General features: G+C 41.7%; 1 protein-coding gene across 3 annotated transcripts in view; it reads left to right on the top strand.

The window, feature by feature from the left end:
* Positions 1–26,831, top strand: part of LOC131072079 (uncharacterized) — a 358,141-nt gene that overhangs the window by 59,528 nt on the left and 271,782 nt on the right. For all 3 annotated transcript variants that reach the window (XM_058008113.2, XM_058008112.2, XM_058008114.2), the window contains exons 8-9: positions 1,351–1,443; positions 22,071–22,181. In XM_058008113.2, coding sequence (XP_057864096.2) covers positions 1,351–1,443; positions 22,071–22,181 — 204 coding nt within the window. The remainder of the gene's footprint in view (positions 1–1,350; positions 1,444–22,070; positions 22,182–26,831) is intronic.

Below are 26,831 nucleotides of genomic sequence, written 5' to 3'. Positions count from 1 at the left end.
TTGCTCTTTTGTCTTAATATTTTCACAACCTTCATTAATCAATTCGCTACCTATCAAAAGGTACTATTAGAGTCGTCCACTATATTTTACATTTCTTTTTATTTTATATTATTCTTTGATACATAGATGAAAAACTCTGTTCTTTTTTAAAAGACTCGCGAGCCCTAGATGGTTGCGAGTCACTTGCGGTTAAACTTGGCATCGAGTTTTGTAAAAACGCGCAGCGATTAGAACCCCAGAAAATCGCCAAAAATCGCAAAAACTCACGGAAAAAATCGGCACTAAAAAGTAATGAAGGTTACTAAAAGTCTAAAACTGTCAAAAACCTAATTTTGGTTTCATATTTTGTCTTTTGTTGCGACGAGGAAAGGATTTGCACTGTTGCCAATGCGAATAGGGCACGACGACAGGAATAGGGCACGGCAATAGGATTTGCACCGTCGCTGACGCGAATAGTTTTAATCGATTTCCAATAGATTTCAAACAAATTTTTATTGATCTATATTAAAAGTTAAACTCTTTCCCATTGTAAAATTTCAGTTAGTTTCCATCAGCGCTTTAGGATTTGTAGAGTTCATAGCTTTCGCATGTTACTTGCTACATGTTTAACAAAAATGCACAGTTTATGGGCTCATCATTTTGTGTACATTTCAGATTTGTATATGTTATTTTAGGCTAAATTCACAAAATACCGGGAAGGAAAAATTTCTATAGGCGATATTAACAAGTTTCATGCCCAAACACATTGCGATATCAAATACAATTATACAATAATGAATAATCTATATTCTTTTTAATAATAGTTATAGAACAATGTAAATGTTTTTTTTAATAAATTGTTGTATTTTACATTTATATATAAAAAACAATCTATTAAAAAGAATAGAGATTAAATTATAAGAACAATTTATATAAAAAAACGTAGATTAAATTGATAGAATTCTATTGTACCGATTTAGGATTAATTTTTAAAGGTTATGCAAAACACCCACATCAATGTGCTCTTCAAAACTTTTTTGAATCTATATATGTAAGTAAATGTAGATTTGTGGAACTGAACTTCAATTTGGAGGAATATTTTTTGTAGTTATATGTTTGCTGCATATATTTTTCTGGTAAATCATTCATCAAAGATTTAGTTGTGAGTTTGTTTTCTGAGGTTATATTTTGAGAGTTGAGCCTAATCATCTCTTGGTTTCTTATTTATTTGTTTTTGTGCTTTACCATTTGCTTTGTGTTTTTTGTCAGAATGTCATTGTTCTTCAAGGCTTCTAAACTCAAGCTATGCATTACTAGAAGGTTTGTAAGATGGTTTAAGCACATGATATAAATTAAATATTTTCTATACAGGTAGGCTCTCTAGACTACATGATGGATAGAAATGCAGGTCGAAAAGTTCAACGCATGATTTCAGCATTGAAAGAGGTGGAGCAATTTCATCAGGTATTCGGAAAATGAGAGTGATGCCTAAATTTATTGTTTTTTCTAGTATTCATTCCATTTAAAATTGGTCTATTTTTTTTGTAATAAATTAATGTTATTTTGTGTAATTAACATAATAGAAAAATTAGACTATCCTTGTATGCCTGCAATTTCTTTCTTTGCTTGACTCGTGAATGACTTTTGAAATGTGAAGCATTAACATTATGCTTGACAATTTTTTACTTACCCAAATGAAATAATAGAAATATTAATATGCCTCTTTTCCTCGTTGCATTGTTTTTCAAAGTGAAGTGGATGTTATTATTTATTTATGCAAATGATCAATAGTTCCAGTAAAAATTAAGACATGATTCCGCCCACCACATTTTTAACTGTAACTTAAATGGGGAAATAGGTAAAACGTTCCAAAATGCCACTTAAAAAATCCAAAAAATTTAAAGCCTTTATGAAGCATTAAAAACATTAAGAACATTGAAGATAATGTGAGTGCAGCAAAATTTGTCTTGATATCTAATTGGGTTTGTGATAATCACAACCTTCTCTGTTATGGTTTGCCCCCTCAGTAGTGTTTGACCAAGCTTCAAGAGGATCTGAGAAAGCTTCTAGATTCTGATTTATCCCAATGAATTCTACTGTGTGTTCTTTTTTACATTGCCCAGGCTTGGACTAATAGCTTTCAGGCTTGGCACAGTCGAATATGTAGACTTTGATTTCTATCTAATATAAGGTTCTTTTTACCAAAATAAAATAAAATAAAAGTTGTTGAAATATATTATAGTTCAAGAGAAAAGTACATATTTGGATGCTTGGTGGACGAAGGAGAAGGAAGTTGAAAAGGAGAATTCAAAGAGTTTCTCAGAAGTTTTATAAAAGAGCAGTGAGAGACTCATTTGAGGCATGTTGAGTTTATTCATTTTCATGGTTCTTAACCCTTGTGGTTCTGGAGTTTGGATTTGATCCATCTGAGCCTCTCGAGGACAAAAACTCTCTTGGGAAGATCAGTGTCGGGGGTGAAAGATTCTTCCCTAGCTGGTCATTCAGATTTCACATCTGTACTTCAACAAATCGAGGGAAATTTTGTGAAGTCTCATTCTGAGACAAAATTGCAGTATATGGAGGTTCTGTGATTTCATAGAATTCTTTGCAATATGATATTAAACATCATTATGGAATAAGTTTTAATTGGAATTCATATTCCTTGAGGGTTTAAAAGGTATTATTTAATATTATGGAGTTTTGAGCGTGGCCCCTTGTGAAGAGGAAATCAAGCTATTTTATTGAATAATTATAAGCTGTTTTGGATGCCATAGTGGGCTCTATTAGTTAAGCAATTCATTGGTGAATTAGAAATCAATATTTTACTGAGATCTTTGCTTGGCGTGGTGTTTAACATTCCATTGTGAGCTTGTTTAGTGTGGTGAATGAATACATATGATTAATTATTTTACTTGGCATGAAAATTGGTTTGGTGGTCAGGAATTCTCTCTTTAATTCCTTCTTGCATTATGGAAGCTATGGGTTGTCTTTGCTTTTTCATGAGAAGATGAACAGCTGCACGGCATTTGGATTCTTGTTGTGCTTCATATTTTTGGCATGAGGGGTTATCTTTTGGTGTAGGTTGTATGATTCTTGGCGTGAGACACTATTTTTGTTTTGTCATGGCTTCCGGTAGTGATGGTGTGAATCTTCCAAGTGCATGTTGAGTCACTATTTGTAATTGAAATTGAAGATACTAAGTTTTCTACCATTTCTTATTCATAACATAAACTGCTGATTGAGAAACGGTTGGTTGAATGATAGTGGTGATTGCTTGGCATTTATCTTGTGCAGTTCCTTTTCTCCAATCGCAGGTCAGTTTTTGAGTTCATAGAACTCTATACCTTGGTGTGATTTCTGCTATTGGCGTTAGGTTTTGTTAAGGTGGGATTATTATATCTGCATAGTATTCATTTGCTTTGGTGCCGTGAGATGTGGTGTAGTGCTTGGCTTCAGCGTGAGAGTTTTCCTTAGTCATGGGACTCTCTTAGCGTGGATAATACAGCCAAAATGTGAGCTTTAGGAGATAGATGGGTCTGCTAGTGATATCATCACATAGGATATTCTTTCATTACATTGACCTGGTTCCTTGGCATAGGTTTATACAACCTGAGGATATGAAAGAACTTAAGAGCTTGGAGTGGATTCTATGAGTTTTGATGAATATCTATGGTAGTTGGATGATATAGATTTAGAGGTATTGATGTATTCGTATCTTCCATTGGAACGAGAATATACTATGTAATACCCAGAGCAATGGAAATGCAACTCTGAAGTCTTCTGGAAATACGTTGTCTGTTTGGGTCTACAAATGGTCCTTCATTGAGGCGAATGTTTGGAACTCAGTTCAGATTCATTAAGACAACAAACATCAAGCATTTTGGGTGCTCCTTTAAGTCATTATTGGGGAGATATAATTTTGTAGTTGTACTTCTGTAATGTATTCTCAGACCCCTATGTGTTTTAGTTACTACTGTTTAATCTCTGAGTTCTGCAAGTCATTCCTGGTCTGCTACATATATGATATATTATAAGGGAGAAGATTTGGACAAGGACATACAGTTTAGAACTGACAGTGAAGGTCAGCTTGTTCCATTACTGTTCTTGAAATTCTTCTTTGGTTAATGAAGAAGTTGTCATTTCATTTGTTTGCCAAATATAAATGTCAGTTATTGATTCTTCATTCAATTTTGAGCAAATAAATCTTCTTAAATACATGTGTGAAACATTTGCCATTATTCTTACAAATTTGGAAAGATACTTCTGCCAACTCTTTGACAAAATATTCAAAAGGAAAAGTTTAAAAAAATTGGAGAGAAATGTCATGCCCCGTCTTTGATCATCATATTTTTTCCCTAATCAATGAATATAACCTAATCGTAGCGATTAAATTACTGTTAATTAGTGGATGATTTAATATTTAATTTGAATATGAAATAAATGTAACAATTATTACTAATTAGTTAATATTTATTAATGTGTTTATTTAATATTATTATTAGTTAATTAATATTTATTTATTTATTAATTAATATCTGAAATTATTATTAATTGATTAGTATTTATTAATGGATTATATTCATGAAATGATTAATGAAATAAATTACTATCAATATCAAATAGTAGTGGGCCCCGATCCTCTAAGGGTCCCACATAAGGCAGCAATAAAGAAAGTTTGATTTGTCTAAATAAAGTGGGGTGATTTGTTGAAGACAATGAAGGATCGCAACCCCATCCTCCCATCTCTTCGTAGCATATAAAGGGATGTTAAACATCAATGCAGGGAGGAGCAATAGAACAGAAATAATAATTTAATCTGCAAACAAGCAACTGAATCGAATAGGGATAATAGAAATCAGACCGAGACATCATTACAGCCGATATAAATAAAGCACTACAGAAGACATCAACATATTATTATCACAGACATGAATATATACTGTGGAGCAGATTTGAAAGGTAGAATCTGCAGATTGAAGGAGACCTGAATTGAACCAGGGAGGCTCAATGAAATGGAATAGCATCTGATCCAAAATAAGGAATAGAATGATAAAGGAAAGAATTTTGATCTGAATGCTAATAATATGATGTAATATAATGCTGTTAATATAATGATATAGTATAAGGTTCTTAATATAATATAATGCTGACAATATGATGTTGTCAACATAATACTGATAATGTAATATAACATAATGACAGTTTAATGATGCCTTTCTTTAACTAGCTGTTCATATGACGATTACGTAAATTATATGATGGAGTTTGTAAGACCTTTCAATCTCACCATCCAATTATGGAGGGAGAATATAAGGAAGCAAGAGCACTAGGCTCCAGCAGGTACGCCGACCGTGAATGTGGGCTGAGAGGCCAAGTTGACAAGGTTCTTGGTGCTCTTTGGCCTTGTTGGAGAGGGATAGACTCGAGGCGCCTTAGGTGTTTCTCCTTGAGCTCCATAATGGGAACTAGTGTAGGGAGAGAAAGGGTTGTTGAATCCTTCATATAACTATGCAATATATAAGAATGCTGAATATATAATCTATCAAGGCATAATGGAAATGTTGACTAATCTGTTCCAGACTAAGCTTTAGTTGACATTAGTGTCCTTCTATTGTTATCTCTATGTACTGAAATTGTGATTCTATGACAGAATATAAGAGGGTCCCATTAGGGGACAATACTAGAAATCCATTGGGGATTTTACATAGACATTTTGGAGAGGAGATTCATGGTACTTTTTATGGATGGCTTGATAGATCTGTTGAGAGGTTGGATTAAAGATCTCAATCCACCTACCTTGCAGGAAGCCATCAAGAAGGCTAGAGATATGGAGGCTTCTACGTCTAGAAGCAAATTTCAGTCAAAGGGATTCCCTCAAAGAAAGGATAAGGACAAGAAACAATTTCATAGGGAATTACATTAGACATGTAATGATTCTAATAGATTGGATAGCAAGCGATTTAATGATCTTTAGAGTAAGAAATCGTGCTTCCATTGTAGAGAACCTTGGGACCCATCTCACAATTGCAATGTGAAGGCAAAAGCTAAGCAACTGGAGTACTTTTCTGTTGAAGAATCTGCATCAGAAAAATTAGAACAACAATTAGATTTAGAGAGCAATGATGGGGAAAGCTCATCTAAAGAAGAGCAAAAAAGTAATGATACCATTGCCCAACTTTGTAGTGTATAAAAGGTAGTTACATTTAAGTTGTGAGGTGTGTTACAGGGGCAGCGAATCATAACTCTTATTTATGCGTGTACCACTCATAACTTTATTGATGAGGGTTTTGTGGTTAGGAGAGGCTTACAAATAAGAGGAGCATGATAGATTTAAGGTCATAGCATCTGATGGGTACAAACTCTCTTGTACTTGTAAGATTTCTAATATGAGCATATAGTAGGGGAATTTTGAATAGAAGTATGAATTATGTGATTAGTATTGGGGACACCATTGTGGTTTGAGGGATGCATTCGATGTTATCTCTTGTAGAGTTCTCTTTCAACTTGCAAAAAATGGAAATGAAGTTTGAATCCAATGGGAAGAAGATAGTGCTCCGAGAACTATCAAATGGGGGTCCTAGAGTTGTATCCTTTAAGAGGATGGAGCAATTGATTAGACATGATCAGGTAGAGTGGGCAGTAGAGTGTCTTATCTTGATATTCAAAAGTTGCTATCAATGCATAGTGAGGTGTTTGTGAGTATTTCATATTGTGTACTACCAAAGAGAGGAATAGAGCATGTTATAGAGCTGGAGGAGGGTTCCAAATCAATGATTACTACACCTTATAGACCATCTTAAGAGACATAAGGATGAGATGGAGGAGGCCATTAACGAATTACTAGAGATGGGGCACATTAGATCTAGCAAAAGCCAATTTGCATCAGTAGTAGCTCTAGTGAAGAAGAAGAAGAATGGGATAATGTCGATGTGCATTGATTATAGGGCACTTAATAAGAAGAGAATAAGAAATAGGTATCACATTCCTAGAATTGATGAGTTGCATGGAGCTTGCTACTTTTCGGAGATAGATTTGAGATTAGGCTATCATTAGATTCGTATGAGGAAAGTGGACATAGAGAAGACAACTTTCAGATGTCACTTTACACACTTCGAGTTTCTGGTGAAGCCCTTTGGTTTGACAAATGCACCAACTACTTTCTAGAGTTGCATGAATCAAGCATTCAAAAAATGGTTGAGGAAATTTGTATTGATATTTTTTGATGATATCCCGATTTTTAGTAAGACATGGGAAGAGCATATGAGACATCTTGAGGTCTTGAGCATTTTGGGGAGTGTGTCTCTATATGCTAAGGAGTCCAAATGTGATTTTAGTATGACAAAGCTTCTCTACCTTGGTCACATCATTAGTGCAAAGTGGGTGAGAGTTGACCTTAAGAAGATCAAGCCTATTGTTGATGGCCTACTCAATACAAATCTCACTTAGCTTAAGGGATTCTTTGGTTTGCGCAGTTTTTATAGAAGAATTGTTAAGGGTTTCTCACAAACTGCAACTCCTCTTACAAACTTGACAAGAAGGGAGTTTTTGAATGGTCTGGTTCAGCACAAAGGTGTTTCGAGCACTTCAAACAGGTGATGCCTACATGTTCTATGTTGGCAATACCAAATTTCTCCAAACCTTTTGAGTTGGAGTGTGATGCTTCAAGAGGGGATTGGAATTGTTATGATGCAAGAGAAGCACTTTATAGCATTTGAGAGAAGAAAATTAAGAGTTGTAGAGAAGAGTTATATTTATGATAGGGAGATGTTGGCTATCATGAATGACCTAGCCAAATTCGGACTGTATCTAGTGGGAGGTAAAATCATCACCAAAACGGACTACAATAGCATCAAGTATTTCATGAACCAGAAGTATCTTAATGACAAGCAATAGAAGTGGGTTAGTAGACTACAAGCATATGATTTTGATATTGTATATGTCAAGGGAAAAAATAATTTAGTTGCTGATGCACTTTCTGTTATCGGGAAAAAGTGTATAGTTAGTAATGTTAATTATCAATAGTTAGTTAGCCGACGGGTAGGTAGTTAGAGTCGCGACGGTTGGGTCGCACCCCTTCGGCAGTCATATATTGTACCACCTTCGGGTGTTGAGGAAGGTAATGTTAGTCGTGTGACATGTAATATGTACGACAGATATAATATGAACATCCTTTGACATTAATGGAAAGATTATTCTGGTACTTCTTTTGTATTTGCATTGTGCATTACTGTTCGATTTTTGTATTCTTCCTGTTTACCTAGTGAGGTAAACATTTGGCGCCGTTGCCGACACGAACTCAGGACCGGAAGACACGGATGGCGCACAGACACAATGGGCCTACCCGTTGGTGAGGTGAATCCCGAGGTCGACGATGCCCAAACAGAACTCTATATAGGAGAAGACACTGCGACGAGAGAATTTTCGATTCTACTCCAAGTAGCCATTCAGACCCACGTGCGACGAGAGGCGGCGGAGGCAGGAGTCCCACCAAGTGCCGTGTGGACAGCGTTGGAAGTGAGTCCGGAGGTAAATCGGTTGATGAACCATCTCCCTCGACTGCTAGCACAAGCATCGTTGGCACAACAAGCTCGCCTGGAGGAGATTGCCCGGGAGGACCGACGCCAAGAAATTTTGCAACAGTACGAGGAACGGGAAGCAGAACGAGATGGCGCGAGGGGCATTTGAACCGTGACCCATACGGGACGGAATAAAGAACACTTACTGTAATAATTATGTCATATTGTTGGCATAAACTTGTCTTCCACATTATGAATGAATAAAAGTGTTCTACTTTTTATGTCATTAAAGCGGTCTGGGAATTAATGCCCAATACACTGAATAAAGACAAAAATAAGCAACAATATATAGATGAACGTGCAGTAGCCCAACGTGCCTTGATCCTTGAACAGCAAGCGGAAAGGCGACAGAGGTATAAGCGAAGAGAGGAGGAACGCTCCGAAGGGGACGGTGAGGCCAGAGGCCACCCACGGAGTCGGGAGGAGTTACTTGCGGAAACCCGCCGCAGGATAGAGTGTACCCAAACTCAGTTGAGGGAGTTGAGGGACTTGCCACACACACCAGAGGCTAGCAAAACTCCAAGGAGTGGGGAGGAGGTAGTAGAGGGAGAAGACACCGGGGCTGCCAGGAGTGTCGGAGGGACACCGGGGCACGGCGGTCAAGCACCCCTTATAGGATCTGACCCATCAGGAGTAGGACAACAGCCACCACCAGTGGTAAAAAGGCAAGGTATGGCACAAAAACAAAAACTTCCAAAGTTCCATGGGGATGGGAAAGAAGACCCTGTCCGCCACTGTCGCACGTGTGAAACAATTTGGGGAGCGAATGGTGTTACCGACGAGGACGATTGGGTAACACAGTTTCCCGCAACACTGAGGGGCGTAGCCATCGACTGGTTTTCGGATGCGGACAAGGCCAAAATTGGCACATGGGCAGACCTAAAGAAGGAATTTCAAGCAGAGTTTCGTCTCCTAAGAGACGATAATGAGATCGTAGCCGAAATCTACAGCACGAAACAGAGGAAGGACGAGACTGTCCGAACCTACAGCCGGCGGCTCAAAGAGCTGCTAGGAAAGATGGAGAACCAGCCGGCAGACGGATTGAAAAAACGGTGGTTCGTGGAAGGCCTAAAGAAATCCCTTAGACGAAAAATGAAGATAGTACCCCCTTCTTCATATTCGGACGCCTATAACAGGGCAATGGATTTAGAGAGTGAACAGAAGACGTCCAAGAAGAAGAAAAATAAATCCTCGACGGACGATGATTCCTCTTCGGACAAAAGTGATAGTAGTGATGACGACTCTAATCGGAAGGTACGGGCTCTCCAAAAAGATATGGAGCGAATGATGAGAGAGATAAAGGCAACGAAAGGAAGCACAAGCAAGGGCGACGAAGGGGAGTTATGGTGCACGGACTGCCGTACCGACGGACACACCAAGGGGTCTTGTCCGAAAAAAGCATTTTGTGATATTTGTCAGATTGCCGGACATCTTACCAAGGAGTGTCCGTACAATATGAGGACTCGTAGCCAACAGGTCCTCTTTGCAGAACCATCTGCGTCAGCTGGCACGTCCCAGCCTGCGAGCAACAACGCCTCGTCTGGCGGCTACCGAAACAACAGGCGAGGAAGAGGCAATAATAACAATACGAATAATAGAAGCCGAATCCAATACGACGCTAAAGGGCGGCCGATGATACAATGCCGAGCTTGCAATCACTGGGGGCATTTCGCTAGAGACTGTACGGTGGAGGAAGCACCACAAAAACTTTGCAAGTGGTGCGGTCCCGGGGACCATGATGATGGCAATTGTCCCAAATCTGGCGTGAACCTGTTGAATGTAGAAACGGAGGATGCACTCGCCATAACAAGGTCCAAGACGAAAGCAGCCACTTATCCAGACCCCCGTACGGAAAAACAAAAGGCACTGGAGGCACGAGCGGAATTGGAGAGGGAGATGTTGAGGAGCAAGGGTGCACAAAAGCTGGCGGGTACTTCTCGCTCTGAAGGAGAAACAAACATTATAAACCAACTGTTACAGGTCGAGATACCTGTCAAAATGAAGGACCTCCTAGAAAGTATGCCGCACTTGCGAGCGACGTTGTTGCAATCCGCAATAGTAACCCCAGTAGGCCAACCAATACATGGCAAGGACAACCTTGGCGAGACAGCAGCAGACCCATTAACCCTGACGATCAACAATGGTAGACACCCAGCAGTGGTGGAAATGGGTATATTGGGCACCATCCTGACCGACACAATTGTCGACGGCGGGTCGGGAGTAAATGTCTTGCCAGAGGAAACATGGAAAAAATTGGGTAAACCTACTCTCTGGCCGTCCACCTTTACTTTATTGGGAGCAGACCAACACGGCATCAAGCCGCTGGGCACACTCATGGCGCAACAGGTGACGATCGGAACACAGCCATTCGTCCTGAATTTTGTGGTCATCCCATTGAAGAAGAAGGGGTACGACGCCATCCTCGGCAGAGGCTGGTTGGTGGCGGCCAAAGCAAATCACAATTGGAAGAAAAACACCTTGTCCATGGAAAAGGCTGGCCGAAGGTATACCATTGACCTCAAAACTCAACAGGTCAGTGAAGAGTTGGCGTCGGAGTCAGAGTCCGACAGAGACGATACCGACGAAGGGAAGGAGGGCAGGGAACCAAATGATGAAGGCATCTTAGGAATTCAAGCCTGTTCTGAGGATGAGACGGATTCTTTGAGAGGGCTCTTCCATTGGCAAATGGAAGACTATGAATTATTGTATGGGTGCAATATGTTGGGGATCGAAGGACCTGACATGAACGAGTTTCCGCCAGAGTACGGACAATACAAGGAAGGGGATGTCCCTGTGGATGACGCACCAGCGCACAAGTTTGACAAAAGTAAGCCCATAAGGTATGAAGAATCCGCACTTCAAGTTACAAACCTTGGAGAACCTTCAGAACAGAAAAATATTCTAGTCGGCGACGACTGGAATCCCGTCTTAAAGACGGCGGCGTTCAAAATTTTTACAGAATACAAAGACGTGTTCGCTTGGACATATAAGGACCTCAAGGGGGTACCACAAGAACTCTGTGTACATCGGATCCCTTTGGTTCCCGGGGCCGTGCCCGTACGGAAGAGGCCATACAGAATGAACAAAAATTATGCGGCCAGGGTAAATAATGAAATTGACCGCATGCTGGAAGCAGGGATTATCTTCAAGGTCCAGACGAGTGAATGGGTATCACCCATTGTAATATCTTTGAAAAAGGAGGCCGATCAGATAAGAATCTGTGTAGACTTCAGGTGTTTGAATGCTGTCACAATTAAAGACCCATTTCCCATACCATTCACAGACACCATCCTCGAGGAAGTCGCGGGTCACGAAATTTATTCATTTATGGATGGATTCTCCGGATATAATCAAATTTCCATTGCAGAGGAGGACAAATTGAAGACCACCTTTATCGTAGAAGATGGCGTCTATGCATACAACCGGATGCCATTCGGGTTGTGCAACGCGCCAGCTACCTTTCAACGGATAATCCTCCATATCTTCGATAAAATGTCCGTGGGAAACTTCAAAGCATTCTTGGATGATTGGTCCATTTACAGCACGGAGGAGGCACATCTGGCCGCACTTGGTGAATGCATGGAGAGATGCCGACGAGCCCGCCTCGCCCTAAATCCCAAGAAATGCAGATTCATGGTGCCTCAGGGCAAGTTACTAGGGCACATCGTCTGCAAGGCTGGACTGAAGACGGACCCTGACAAAATACGAGTCATCGTGGAAATGGAGGCGCCCGACGATGTTACCGGCGTCAAGTCATTTCTTGGACACATCGGGTATTATAGGCGGTTTATTAAGAACTTTGCCCAAGTATCATACCCACTTGATAAGCTGACACGAAGGGGGGAGCCCTACGTCTGGGGGACGGCCCAAGAAGAGGCTTTTCAAGAGTTAAAATCACGATTGGTGGGTGCGCCAATCTTGACATACCCAGATTGGGACAAAGAGTTCCATGTACATGTCGACGCATCCAACTTCGCCATAGGGGCCACCCTAGCACAGGTCGGCAGCCACGGGCTGGACCACCCAGTATATTTTGCAAGTCGACTCTTGTCAAACGCGGAGAGGAACTACAGCACGACGGAGAGAGAAGCCCTCGGCATGGTATACTCCGTCCAAAAATTCAGACATTATTTACTGGCGACACCATTCACATTTTATGTGGATCACCAGGCGTTGATGTATTTGGTGAACAAGCCAATCATCCAGGGGCGGATTAGTCGATGGCTGTTGCTGTTACAAGAATTTACGTTCAACATCATTGTCAGACCTGGCAGGAGCCACGTCATAGCCGACCAGCTATCACGGATCAAGTCGGGAGAGCCGGCCGAAGGCATTAGCGAGGATTTTCCGGACACCCATCTTTTCCGCATTGCCATCCTTCCTCATTGGTACACCAGTGTGGGTGAATATCTGTCAACATCAAAATTTCCGAAGGAAATGCCACCAGGTGAAAGACGGAAACTTGCATTAAGAAGCCGAACATTCCAACTTATAAATGGTCTTCTCTACAAAATGGGACCTGATCAGATCCTACGACGATGTGTCTTGGAAGAGGAAATCCCAGGAGTATTGAGAGAAGCCCATGAAGGGGCTGCTGGAGGGCACATGGGACCGGATACGACAGCAAGGAAGGTCCTACTAGCTGGCTTGTGGTGGCCGACACTGCATAATGACGCCAGAGAATGGGTGACAAGTTGTGATACATGTCAGCGTGCTGGGCGACCATTAAAAAGAGATTTCATGCCACTTAACCCGGCGCATGCTCAAGAATTGTTCGAAAGATGGGGGTTAGACTTCGTTGGTCCACTAAAACCGAGTCGCGCCCGACGATGTAGATACATTGTCGTGGCGACAGAATATTTGACCAAATGGGTTGAAGCCAGGGCGTTGGCAGACAACTCCGCCGTCAGCACGGCGAAATTCATTTATGAACAGATTATCACCCGGTACGGAATACCGATTCAACTGACAAGTGATAGAGGAGGGCACTTTGTAAATCATATTGTTCGACTACTGACAACCGAGTTCAAAATTTTTCATTCTCTATCGAGTCCGTACTATCCCAGGGCAAACGGTCAGGCCGAGGCAACCAACAAAATCATCGTGTCGGTAATTTATAAGTCCTGTGGGGTGGAAAAGGAAGACTGGGAAGAGCGTCTGCCTTCGGTACTTTGGGCGTACCGCACAACTTACAAAGTAACCACCGGGCAGACACCTTTCCAATTGATGTATGGCCAGGAGGCTGTGGTACCGATCGAATTCATGGTGCCAAGTCTCAGAATCGCCATTGACAACAAACTGGGTGACATGGAAAGCCTTCGAGAGAGACTATACGCCTTAAATAAGTTGGATGAAAGACGGACGATGGCACAGTGGGTGACAGACGTGGCCCAACAACGCAGGAAATACTGGCATGACCAACACATTCGGCGGGCGAGGTTCACACCGGGCCAATTAGTCCTAAAGTATAACGGAAGGAACGAGATTAAGCCCGGCAAGTTCAAAGTGAAGTGGCTAGGCCCTTACAGGATCCAAGAGGTCGCCGCCAACGGATCCGTCAAACTCTCGACCCTCGATGGACAGGTAATCCCAGAGGGCGTCAATGGGTCGAAACTGAAAGTGTATCACCAGAGGGTGGAAGCGCACAGGAGCAGCCCGACAGGAGGTGCACAGTCGCAGTCAGCCAATAAATGAAAAAAAAAAAAAAAAAAAGAAGGGAAAAAAAAAAAAAATAATTAGAAAATTCAAAAAAAAAAAAATTGAAAAATATATAAAGGAAAAAATTGAAAAACATTGGAAAAAAAAAAAAATGAAAAAAAAAGTTAGAAAAAGGGCGAAAAAGACCACCGCACGGTGGCACCACCCACGGTGGACACCACCGTGCGGTGGCCACGTGGTGGGACCACCCACGGTGGACACCACCGTGCGGTGGCACCACCCACGGTGGACACCACCGTGCGGTGGCACCACCGTAGGTGGACACCCACGGTGGACACCACCGTGCGGTGGCACCACCGTAGGTGGAAGCCACCGTGCGGTGGTAGTCCGGAGATTTATAAAAGCCACACAAAGCAAAACGAAGACAAAACGCGAAGCAAAGGCACCGGATGAAGACAAAGGCACCGCACGAGACAAAGGCACCGCACGAGACAAAGGCACCGCACAGGGTTAACGCCGCACAGCCACGCCTACCGAACGAAGGGAGATAAAACGCTGAAGGGAGGGAAACAAACGCCGCACAGCCACGCCTACCGAACAGCCACGCCGAACCGAAGGGGAATAAAACGAAGCTACCGAAGGGAGAAACAACGCCGCCTACCGAAGGGGTATCCCGTGGAGTTACGGTAGGCTTAGGGCGTGTTGTATTTTGGCAAACGACCTTCGCATGTTACACCCCGCGAGCTGCTAGTATCAGTCGCTGAACCAGAATAAGCCCAAAGGGCTTGAACCGAACTTGGCAGCCGCAAGGATTTTTCAAAATTACCGTGCGGTGTAGTGCGGGAGGTGGACGAAGATTTGTTTTGAGCATTTTATTAGCCGGAGGTAGTTGAGGATTACAGCCGTACGGCCTACCTGCCAGGAGGTAGTTAGGTGCCTTCCATCCGACAAGGGCAAATCAAGAAGCGGTTAGCAGGTCAATGGAGTCTGCGGGAAAAAGAAACTGGAAAAAACAATTGCAGGATAGCAGCCATAAGAAGCCGGATGCACGTATTCTCCCTTCAGGTGTTCGAATAGCAGGTGGCACAATGGAAGCCAGGCAGAAGAAAAAGACACCACAGCAGTCCACTGTACGAGGGAAGAACACCTCCACTTCACAGAATATCACTTTTGAGGGATTGAATGGGGTGGAATGTCGGAAATGGTGGCAAGACACGCCGGATGATAATTTGGTGAAAACAAGTCTCCGCCGAGCAGGGGTAGAATGGGCTATACGGATGCCTGTGTTCGCCATTCGCGAGTACGAGGGAGCATTGCGGTATATGGTTGATACCTTTGATAGCCGCTCACGGACGAGCACATTTGAGTATTTGGAGAAGGATATCACCATATCCTTCAAACCTGCAGATTTCACCAGAGTATTTGGCATCCCAGGCATACATGGCAAGAAAGTGGACTTGAAACCGAAGAAGATGACACGGGAAGAAAAAGAACATTGGATTAAGCGAGTGTCTCGAGACTTGACCCCCGCAGAGTTGGCGAGCATCGTAGACGCCACGAAGGGTCGTGGGATGCGCAGGTCCTTTGTCGCAGAGGGTCACTGGCGATGTATTATGGACGTCATCAAAAGCAGGTTGACAGGGTCGGGTAGGGCATCAGACATCGCTCTACCACAGATAGTATTGATGAATGGGTTGATGAACGGAGTCGTCTATGATTGGGCTACCTTGTTATCCGAGCGGATGTGCGCCTTCTTGATGATGGAGCAGCGCACCTTTTACATGCCCCACTATGCCATTGGACTGTTCTTGGAGGCTACGCGAGAAGCAGTGCCAGAGGCTGAGTTGGAGGTACGGCCACAGGGACCCTTGGCGGAGGGTGAGCCTCCTATCATGCATTGGCGACATCTGGATATTGGACACTCTTCCGCGAAGCGGAAACGGGTATTAGAGACCACCGCAGCAGAACCAGATAGTGGGCGAGAAACTTCTAGCAGTGCAGAGGATTCCGAGGATTCAGAGGATGAGGACGACAGTAGTAGGGCCACAGACGAGGGGAGGATGGAGCCCACCGGAGAGCGAGTGTTGTTTGCACCACTCACACTCCCACTTGGCACACTTGTGGGGCCGTCCGCGGGTAGTACTTCGATTCCGGCATTTGGACAGAGCCGCACGCCCGTTACACTCAGGCCCATGCAGCCGGCTGCAGCACCTTCCGTCATACCAGCCGCAGGACCGATTCCCGCGGAGGCATGTACTGACAGCACGGCGGAGTTGTGTGGTCCACCGCAGGGAGGCCTGGCAGAGGAGATAGTTGAGACGGAGCCTCAGGTGCGACTGGATGTCGTAGGATCCGATGCAGTGGTGACGGTTGCGGCCTCCTTGTTGGAGGAGCCCATCACGGGACATGTCTCCAAGGGGGCGAGAGGGTCGGAGGTGTTGAGTGCAGTTCCATCAGTGGCGGCTATGGGGAGTTGGCTGACCCGGAGATTCCAGATGACAGTGACGCCACCCGTAGGAGCAGCTGTACTCTCACCTCGGCGAGAGCCTCCCACTGAGGTGGTGGATCTGGAGGATTCCTCGGCGGAGACGCAGGCACCAGCAGAGCGACAGGTCCTTGGAGAGGGTGTTCCTACCGGCTCAGAGCAGGCGACTGCTACACTTGAGGGGGCGGGAGACACACCATTGGGCCAGCAGGATGCAGTTGGTGTGGTTGAGGAGACTTTTGAGTTACCACGTGGGCCTCCTGTACCTACATCGGGGCTAGAGGGAGAGGACATTGAGGTTTATCTGGCAGATATGGTGACGAGGGGCCGACGAGTGGTGGCCGCGGCCCAGACACGGTCTCTACAGCAGGTTGTGGAGGAATTAGAGCAGGTCCTCCAGTTTATGCGAGAGGGCTGTCCCGCAGCTTTTACCTCATGTTTTGAGGCACGAGGGTGGCCAGTTACCCAGACGGAGGCGATGTTGGAGGCTTGGCGTGTGCCTCAGCCCGTCGTGGAGAGTAGGGTGACGACTCTCGTCCGGGAGATTGAGCAGGTTTATAGGGAGGCCTACTATACCTTACGCCAGACACAGCATGAGTCCGCGGTTCGCGAGGCTGCTCGAGTGGAGTTGGAGCGGGACACGGCCAGGCAACAAGCCTCGTGGGCAGCCGAGAGATCAGAGTTGGTCGCACAGCTTGAGGCAGCCCGTGCAGAGAAGGTTGCGGTGGACGCCCGTCTTTCAGAGGAACAGGGTGCGCGGAGTCTCATCCAGCAGGAGTTAGATGTTGTTCAGGCTCAGTTGGTTCGCATGACGGAGTCCGCCGATACCAAGGAGAGGGAGCTACTGGAGGCTGCGCTTATGGTGAAGACTGCCTTAGAGAAGGTGTTGGTAGCAGAGCGGGATGTGGCGGCACGCACCCAGCAGGTCTATGAGCTCCGCGCCTGCCTGGCGGCCCAGCCACCCGCATCTCACCCTTCGACTTCAGGGACGCTTCCTCAGCCCCCTCCTTGACTTTCACTTGGTTGTATATTTATATTACATTGTCTCCATTTTGTTGTTAGTCGTCGGAGACGACTTCTTTTTTGGGGGGGATGATGTTATCGGGAAAAAGTGTATAGTTAGTAATGTTAATTATCAATAGTTAGTTAGCCGACGGGTAGGTAGTTAGAGTCGCGACGGTTGGGTCGCACCCCTTCGGCAGTCATATATTGTACCACCTTCGGGTGTTGAGGAAGGTAATGTTAGTCGTGTGACATGTAATATGTACGACAGATATAATATGAACATCCTTTGACATTAATGGAAAGATTATTCTGGTACTTCTTTTGTATTTGCATTGTGCATTACTGTTCGATTTCTGTATTCTTCCTGTTTACCCAGTGAGGTAAACACTTTCTAGGAGGCCTCACTTGTGTTCATTGGTTGAGATTATTGCTGATTGGAGAGAGTTGATTTCAGCAGAGTATGCTAAGGATTCTTGGGCAGCAGGAATCATAGAAGGCACTATCCATGATGATAGGTACATGGTGGTCAATGAGTTGATCATTTATATGGATAGGATTTTATTTGTTGCTTTCTTCACATCTTAAGGTGAAGATATTGACAAATTTCCATGATGCACCTATGGCTTTCACCTTGGTTTCTTCAAGACCTATAGGCAAATCAGGGAGAGATTCACATGGAAAGGACTTAAAAATGAATTCCTTAAGTATGTTAGAGAGTGCCCCATATGCCAGCAGAATAAGAATGAGCACACTTATCCAACTGGTCTACTTCAGGCCTTACCCATTCCTAATCAAAAATGGGAATGTATCTCCATGGACTTTATCATCGAGCTACCTAAGGTACAAGGCAAGGATTGCATTTATGTTGTGGTTGACAGGTTGACCAAATGTGCAAAAACTTTGTTTTTTCTACAACATTACTGCAACACTGGTAGCTGATTTATTCTCTACATGGGATGTCCAAAAGTATAGCGAGTGATAGGGACAACAAATTCCTAAGCCTCTTTTGGGAGAGATTTTTTTATTGAGTGGGATTGATCTTATGCCTAGGACAAGCTACCACTCGTAAACAGATGGGCAGATAGAGATTGTGAACAAACGGGTGGAAGGGTGTCCTCGAAACTATGTTTCAAGACAATAGAGAGCTTGGGTGAAATGGCTGCACCTTGGGGAGTATTGCTACTAGCCTACTACCTATCAGATGTTTATCAAGATGTCTCCATTCATGGCATTGTATAGGTATGAGGTACTCAACTTCATTTGATTTGCTCTTTGGGGATAGTAGATTGCCTAAGGTAAGGGATTTGTTTCAAAAGAGCCAAGATATCATGAAATCTTTGACGGATAACTTTCAGCAGGCACAAAATCAGCAGAACCTATATGCTAATCAGCATCGGATAGATAACAGTTTTGAGGTGGGTGACACGGTGTATTTAAGGCTCCAGCCATATAGATAATTTGATGTGGGTACAGCCTTGGGCTAGCCCAGGGTACTACCTAAGCGCCTAGGTCTTTGTGCTGAACCCACAAAGAACCTGGGTGCCTGGGTAGTACCTTGGGTGAACCTAGGAATATACCAAAACTGGACTAGTACCTGGGCCAAACTAGGGTGAGAATCCAAGACTCCAGGGAAGAACTCGGTAACATGGATTTATCTTGAATAAATTACATGCGGGATATTATAAAGAATTTAAAAATAAGTGTTATTGGCAGTTAGATTTAAGGGAAAGCTAATTTTGCATGTACTTATTGTTGAGATTATTGTTTGAGCTTCTAGTGTTGTCTTATGTGTTGATTTGGTATATTTAATATAAATTAGTGATTGGTGTAGGTGTTGTATTGCAGTTTTCATTAACTTGGATATTAAATTCTGCAATTTCCTCTATTCAATTTTTTGGGTCTTGTGTATTGCTTTCAATCCAATCCAATTCTTGTGTGTTACTCATTCTTCTTGGTGTCTTGCTTTTAGCTAGAAAGAGTGAGTGTGTGTTAGCTGTCACAGTGAGATCATTCCCATCGGTCACAAAGATATAAAATCTCTTAAACATGTGTAGAATTGCTAATTAGTCTTGTGTCCATACCTGAGAACCAAAAGGTAGGCAATTTGTAATACGCAGCCCTGTTATCCTGATATTTTTTGAGTTTGGGGTTTGTGGTTTTGTGAATTGCTTGAGTTTGTATGATGATAAATTAATTACATTGAAACACAACAGAAAATGGTAAGGAAATACTCTGCAATTTCAGCAATGTCTGACACAACTAGAAGGAATACAATGGACAGAGATGTCCAGATATAAATCTCAGAAAATAACACTTTTGTACTTCCCAGAAAATCAGATACAGATCTGAAAACAATAATATTTCTCCCTTAAGTTCTTCACACATTCAAAATACTATAATTACATTTAATCATAGACATACCCATAAGCTGCAGCGTTAGAAATGGAGTTTTTTAAGACTGCCATCAGCAGGTTACTACTTCCAAACCCTTGGCGCAGCCTCCACAAATTCAGTACCGGTATGGCTGTAAGTGAATACAGTCAGCAGCAATATAAACATTCCCAATCTGCAGATTAAAGCTCTCAGAAATTAGTCGTCTCCTCTTCAAACCCTACAGACCCAGCCAGTGCTGAGATGATCCACAAGGGGCGGCTACAGCTGATATTATGACCCAGCTAAGTCTGAAGTATGGCCTGTAGTATGCAGTACGGCCTAACAATGTCCAGCAATATTCTTTGAATCGCTCCTCCCAAATGATGTGAATAGCTTTAGAATGATGAACCAATAAATTCTGGAAACTCTTATGCACGAAGATACTCCTTGAATGCTGAATATTGTATTTTTTTAATCTCCAGACTGTATGTTTCAACAGTGTAGAGATTGTTAGCAGAGAGGGATTTTGTCCTCAAAGCCCTTGAACAAACGAACCTCCAATGGAAATAGAAGTTATCCAAAATCTCCAACCAAGCATGAGAAATGAACTCCACTAAGTTGCTTTTATAACATTCTCAAGAGGCTCTACTCTCTTTACCTATCCATGTGGGATAAAACATTTCTTCCTAAATAAGCCTCACATAAGGACATAAAAGAGCTCCCTTTTTTAAAACGAAGTTGTGCAACTAGTCCAAAGGGGTACAAGTCACTTAAGTCATAAAGTGACAATATAATAGACTTAAATAACTAAAAATCAAAATATATTTCTTTTAACGCAATTAAACTTCACTCAACATCCAAGAATAACATATTTCACTGCTGTGAAAGTAGAGGTCGACTCACTGCTAAAAATTACACTTACAGAAATAGCAACTGCTAAAAATAGTAAGTGTGTCCAAACACTGAACTGGCCCAATCTCAGATGCACTAAAACTTACTATAAATAGTAAGTGCTAAAAATGGCCACTGCTAAAAATAGAAAGTCTCAGACAAGTTGTCTGAAATCACTCCAGAAGATGGCGTTCATCTCCATTAATCCATCTAAACTCATTGGTGCATTAGAAAACCCCCTAAAAGCCAACACCAACTGCACTACGAGAGAACCGTGAAAATGGTGATATTACACAATTTATTTAGTTTATTTGCAATGCATGCTCAAAATGCAAAGATTTGATTTGTCCATAGTGTAGAAAGTTGGAGTTCATTTCCTTAAGTTCTAGATTTTAGTTTGCTTTTTTAATTATACAGAAGTTCTGGCTTCTAATTTTAAGCAAGGTTTATTGTTATACGTTCCATTTTGTGTTGTTCTGAAAGGAACAAATAAGGACACTAACTGTTTTTGGCACCCATCAGGGGTGCTGGTTGTAGGTCAGTGGGGCAGACTCCATTATATAGGTGGTACCAGTAATATGGTTCTCAAAATAGTGTATAAGACATCATGACAAGGTTATGCATAAACTTTTTTTTTGTTGACAAAATAATATAATGTTTTATAAGAACTCTTTTCTGTCTTGATATTTTTGTGCATATATCAATATTAATATAGGCATTGCTATAGAACAAGTGCTTCCCTAGCAGATCTGATTTGAAGTTTAAATAGGTTCTAGAATTTTCTGAGAAATATTCTGAGATTCATAGTAGGTTCTAAAATGGGAATTATGGCAGTGATATGTAAATTCAAGTATTGATGAATTTCAGAGGTGTTTTATGGTTGAATTCTCCTTTACAGCTCTTTGGAATTTCTTTTCTCTGCACCAACATCTTAATTGTTTATAGTTGTACTGCTGTTGTTTTCACATGGTTGTCACTTTCAGTACTGGTGCTTCATCTTAGAAATTCATCGAAGAATTAGTTCATTTGTATATATAATCTGTTCAACAATAGCTAGATTTTTTCTATTAATGGAATGCCACTTTGTGCTGCTGCTTAAATAGATTGAAGGAAGCCTGGTGACAAAGCAATACTTGTTTGAGACACGCATGAGTTTACAAGAAATGCTTCGAGCATTCAGTGTGCAAGAGAATACTTTGGCAACAATATCTGTGGTATGTCTAACTGGAATATTCTTTTTGTGTGTAGCATTTTTTTCCATCTTTTGAATTATCAGGTGTTAGTGTTCCTTGCTTAGAGAATCAGATGGTGAAGTGCAAAATTTGTGTAGTGAAAATGGATTCATATACAGAGGCAACAGCCGCTTGTTCACACTAAGAGAAATGCCGTAATTTTGTCATTCCAGTGTTACGATAAAACATTAAAAAACAAAACTTAAGTAGATTATTGACACATGTTAATGGTCGAAAATAATGACAATTGAACTATTATGAGCATATACCAATCATGCATACAAATAGTTTTAGATATTTCACATTTGTTTATGAAAAATATGGTAGAGCCTTGGAAATATATCCTATAGAGCAGTGCATCTAATTATATACTTAAAATTAGTGTTTTAGGACTTGGTGAGTACTTGCCAGGACTTGCGAGTCCTAACGCTCAGCAAGTCAACTCGCCTAGGACTCATGAGTCAAGTCTTTCCAAGTCTTGGTGAGTGCTCGCCTGAGTCTTGGCCTTGGACTTGCTGAATCCTAGGGTCGGACTCCGGAGTCCTAGGCAAGGACTCTCGGGTCTGCCTGGGTGTGTTAAAACAGCAAAGAGTGAGTTCTTTTCCTCATATTTTGGCTCAAACTTGTCCATTTTCAATCACCCATTTTTTGTTATTTTTAGGGCATAGTTCCTGAACCCCCACTTCTAGTCCACGGGGAAATGAAAGTTTGTTCCCTACACCCCTTCTATCGTTGGGTTTTTCTCAAATCTAACACCATGTGCAGCTTATTATTGCTGCCCCTCAATCCATTAGGGTTCCCACTCCCAAACACCCACTAGTTATTGAGTATGAATTATAAATTTCAAATATTGAGTGTTTGAAGATCATAGGACATGTGTAATATTTGAATTATGACAAAATGATAGTCAAATTAGGGTTTTATGTTCTCTAAATGCATTATTTTTTTTTTCTTGTAAAACTATGGTTTTTTTTGCCTAGTCCTAGCTGAGTTTTTTGCTGAGTCCATGCCAAGTCCTGAGTCCAAGTCCTCTTTTGGGCTGCCAAGTCTGAGTCCTAAAAATTTGCTTAAAATAGCGATATGTAGATTCTAGAGATCATGTTATTGCCACAATCGACCTTGTTATTACTGTTGTCTCATTCTACATTGTAGAATAAGTGGTTATACAGATAAGTGACAAGCAAATTCATTAACCTCTATGTATGAACTTGAACTAGATTTAGATATTTGTTAAGCACTACATGCTAATTGTTGTGAGCAAACTTTATTATACAGCGGTATTTGTTAGGGGACATGTTATGTATACAAGATAGATCGTAATTTTGCAACTCAGTGAGTTTTTGATGAAACTCTTAATTGTGCATCCTGTGTTTCAATTGCCAAAAGAATGGCCACTATGCTTCTTAGTGTCCAAAGAATAAAATGGGGAAGGGCAAACGGTAGTAGTAGAATCAGTTTGCTGGAAGCAGAGAAGCTTGAGCAGTGGATGAGCTTTCCCTAAGATTGAGACATTCTTATCCATGGTGTCATGCTTAATTAATAACACCATTTTTGGTGCAGGGTGGTATGTAGGCAATGGAGCATCAAGAAACACAACCTTAAATAAGAAGGATTTCAGCAAACTTTGAGGAAAAGGCTGGTATATAGATAGAATCTAGCAATCATGCCACATATCATGTTACTGGGACTCGAACTATTTCTTTCCACATGCCTCCTAGTGATATTCTCGAGTTTAATGATGCTATTTATGTTCATAGATTAGCAAAGTGTAAAATCCTCAAGGAAACTTATGGCAAATTTTTTTCTTTCTACACACTCTGTCGTTGGTAATTTTGTCAGACTGTTTACAAGTCCATTGGATAGTGTTTTTGCTTGGTTACTTTTTTTTTTCGTAATGTGCTTTGGTTCAATGCATTCATGACACCATATTCACATGTAAGATTTCATATCATAATGCAAACATGGCTGAACACGACATATATATTAACTGTAATTAAAGATTACACAGTATTTTCTGATCACCAATCTGCTGCAAATGAACAGAATACAGAATAGACATACATAAATTGTGACCTTTTCAATCAGTCATTCACTGACTCTAAAGAAGAGCTTTTGAACCCCTCAGATGGCAACGACCACTCAGGAGGGTGTAGCAGACAATTTGGCTCATGTTGAAGTCACTGGCAGCTTCTTACTTCCACGCTAAGGTACAGAACGAGTCCACACTTGTCAATACATGCAAATGCACAGTTCTATGGCTTTTCGACCTTCAACTCCAAAGAACACTTAGCAAGGAAGGGTGGCTAGTATGGGCAAAGATTTATGCAACATGTACAATATGTTTTTGCTATGTATAGTTTGTACAAGTTTGTCTTTGAAGCATTTGATACAAATTTAAAATAAAACCAATCTTTTTGTTCTTAGGGCTGGCATAAAGTGATTTAGCACTATAGCTGAAAGAAAGAGTTCTTTATGCTTTTTCAATTGAATTTAAGCCCTACATCAGCTACCATGCTTATGCTATTCAGCTAAACACAAAAACTGTGTAGTGCAAGTACACAAGACAAGGATTGGTTTAAACAACACAAAATACTCGTTAAGTCAAAAGAAGGGAATCACATGAAAAGCTACCAAATCCACTTCACTAGGATCTGCATTAAATGTCTTATTGTTAATAATAAAAGTACTTAAGTTCACTTCATGTACAAATACAATAAATGTTTGAGCTAAACACAGTATTTGTATTCAAATCAACAAGTACCAACTTAATACCTATTACAGTACAAAGATTCTAATAACTTTTGTAATATCCCGGATAAATTTTTTTTTTTTTAAAGTGCAATAAGAATTACAAAGAAACACATAACCCATTAAGGTTAGAAAATATAATCTCAAAGCTTGTTGAAATTGCAACCCTTCCACTTTCTGATCACCAAGTGCCCAATGTGGGAAGGTGAGAGCATACGGTGACAAGGGGTTTGTTAGCTCACTAATCTGCTGGAAATTATAAAGCAAATACAATACTGGGCGGCAAGCCAGCCCCTTCCACTTATCCAACGGGAAAGCAAGGAACTTGGCGGTGAACCAGCTAAGAAAACAATACTGCAGACACAAATCACTCTACCGCAATATTTCAGCGGGAGGATTGAATTACAAATTACTCAACTCAACCGCTTATGCAGCAGGAGGATCATTACAACCAACATCACTCGACCGCTTATGCAGCAGGAGGACTGAATTACAAATTATCAGATATAGACGGCAAGCCAACCTCTTCCACTTTTCAGCGGGATATGAGATTACAATCCATAATGGGTTAGTAGTACTACTACTTAACCTTACAATAAAGAGAAAAGTGAGAGTAGAAGAATATTGCTGAACATGAGAGATAATGATCATGAAACTCATTCAACATAAAAAACAGCAGGGTGGAAATGCATAACCAGCAACCTATAAACTCACTAAATTACTCATATGTCGCTCAAATCTCACTCAATTCACTCCAAATCACTCCCAAACCAACACTAGACAAGCAACAACTAAGACAAACCAAAAGGGAGCTACAAAAACACTTCAAAATACCTTGCACGCATCCCAATGCACTCTCTAAAACCCATGCCTAGCTAGTATATTTCGATTTGCATTATTAAATTCAAGACTCAGAGAAAAGTGCCACAAACTTACAAGATGTATCGCCAACAACAAGAAGGAAGATTGAACTAGTACCCAGAATGATCAGTCGCTCAGGCAGAGAGGTATGATCAAAAACTTGCTTCAGCCACAGGGAAACCAGCAACTCCAGAAATCACTCCAAACTCCAAAAACACTGAAACATGCAATGAAAATATCATAGATTACAACACGCAACTAGGTACTATATCTCAAGTACGAAACTGGAAACACTAGGGAGCCGCACTCCGAAGCTTCAAAGTTCATACGCCAATCCGGCAGCATAACGACGCAAATTTTCAAGATGCCAAAATGAGAGCCCAAGTCTCATATTTATAACTTCACGCCTCCCAAAATGCAAATGCAAATGGCGCCCAAACTCCACTCAAATTCCCTTTCATTTCGCTTCATGTCTCCACCATGGCGCCCACTTTCCTCTTCCTAGGTGTTGTGACGTTTTCACACATCGCCCCATTGCAAATGGGGACCCTTGCTTTTTTACTTTCTAGGGTTTGTTTCTAGGTTTTTTTAAGGTTTTGTCCGTTAGCCTTTGCATTTTGAGTGTCGCCAAGGGGATCACATGGATAGCAAGTCCGGCTTGAGGAATGTCCTGATCCTGAAATTTTGGCTAAGTCTGGAATATCCTGATTCCGAAATTTTGGCTAAGTCTGGAATGTCCTGATCCTGAAATTTTGGCTAAGTTTGAAAGTCCTGATCCTGAAATTTGACTAAGTCTGGAAACTGAAAAACCTCCAAAAACTAGATTTTGCAATGTAACTCCTGGAGGTCTGAAACCACTCTCAAACATCCTGAAAGTATATATGGAATATAAGTTATAACTCACTTATACTTAAATGTTATATTCCATAAAATTATCCTGATAGAGAGTTCAAAAAGTCAAATTTCACTCCTGTCCTTCACTGAGGATCCAGAGCGAATTTCGCTCCTGTCCCTCTCCAAAGG

The sequence above is a fragment of the Cryptomeria japonica genome, chromosome 3 (genome assembly GCF_030272615.1).
Source record: "Cryptomeria japonica chromosome 3, Sugi_1.0, whole genome shotgun sequence".
In the NCBI taxonomy this organism is placed as follows: Eukaryota; Viridiplantae; Streptophyta; class Pinopsida; order Cupressales; family Cupressaceae; genus Cryptomeria; species Cryptomeria japonica.
This window is presented reverse-complemented; position numbering and strand designations above follow the sequence as displayed.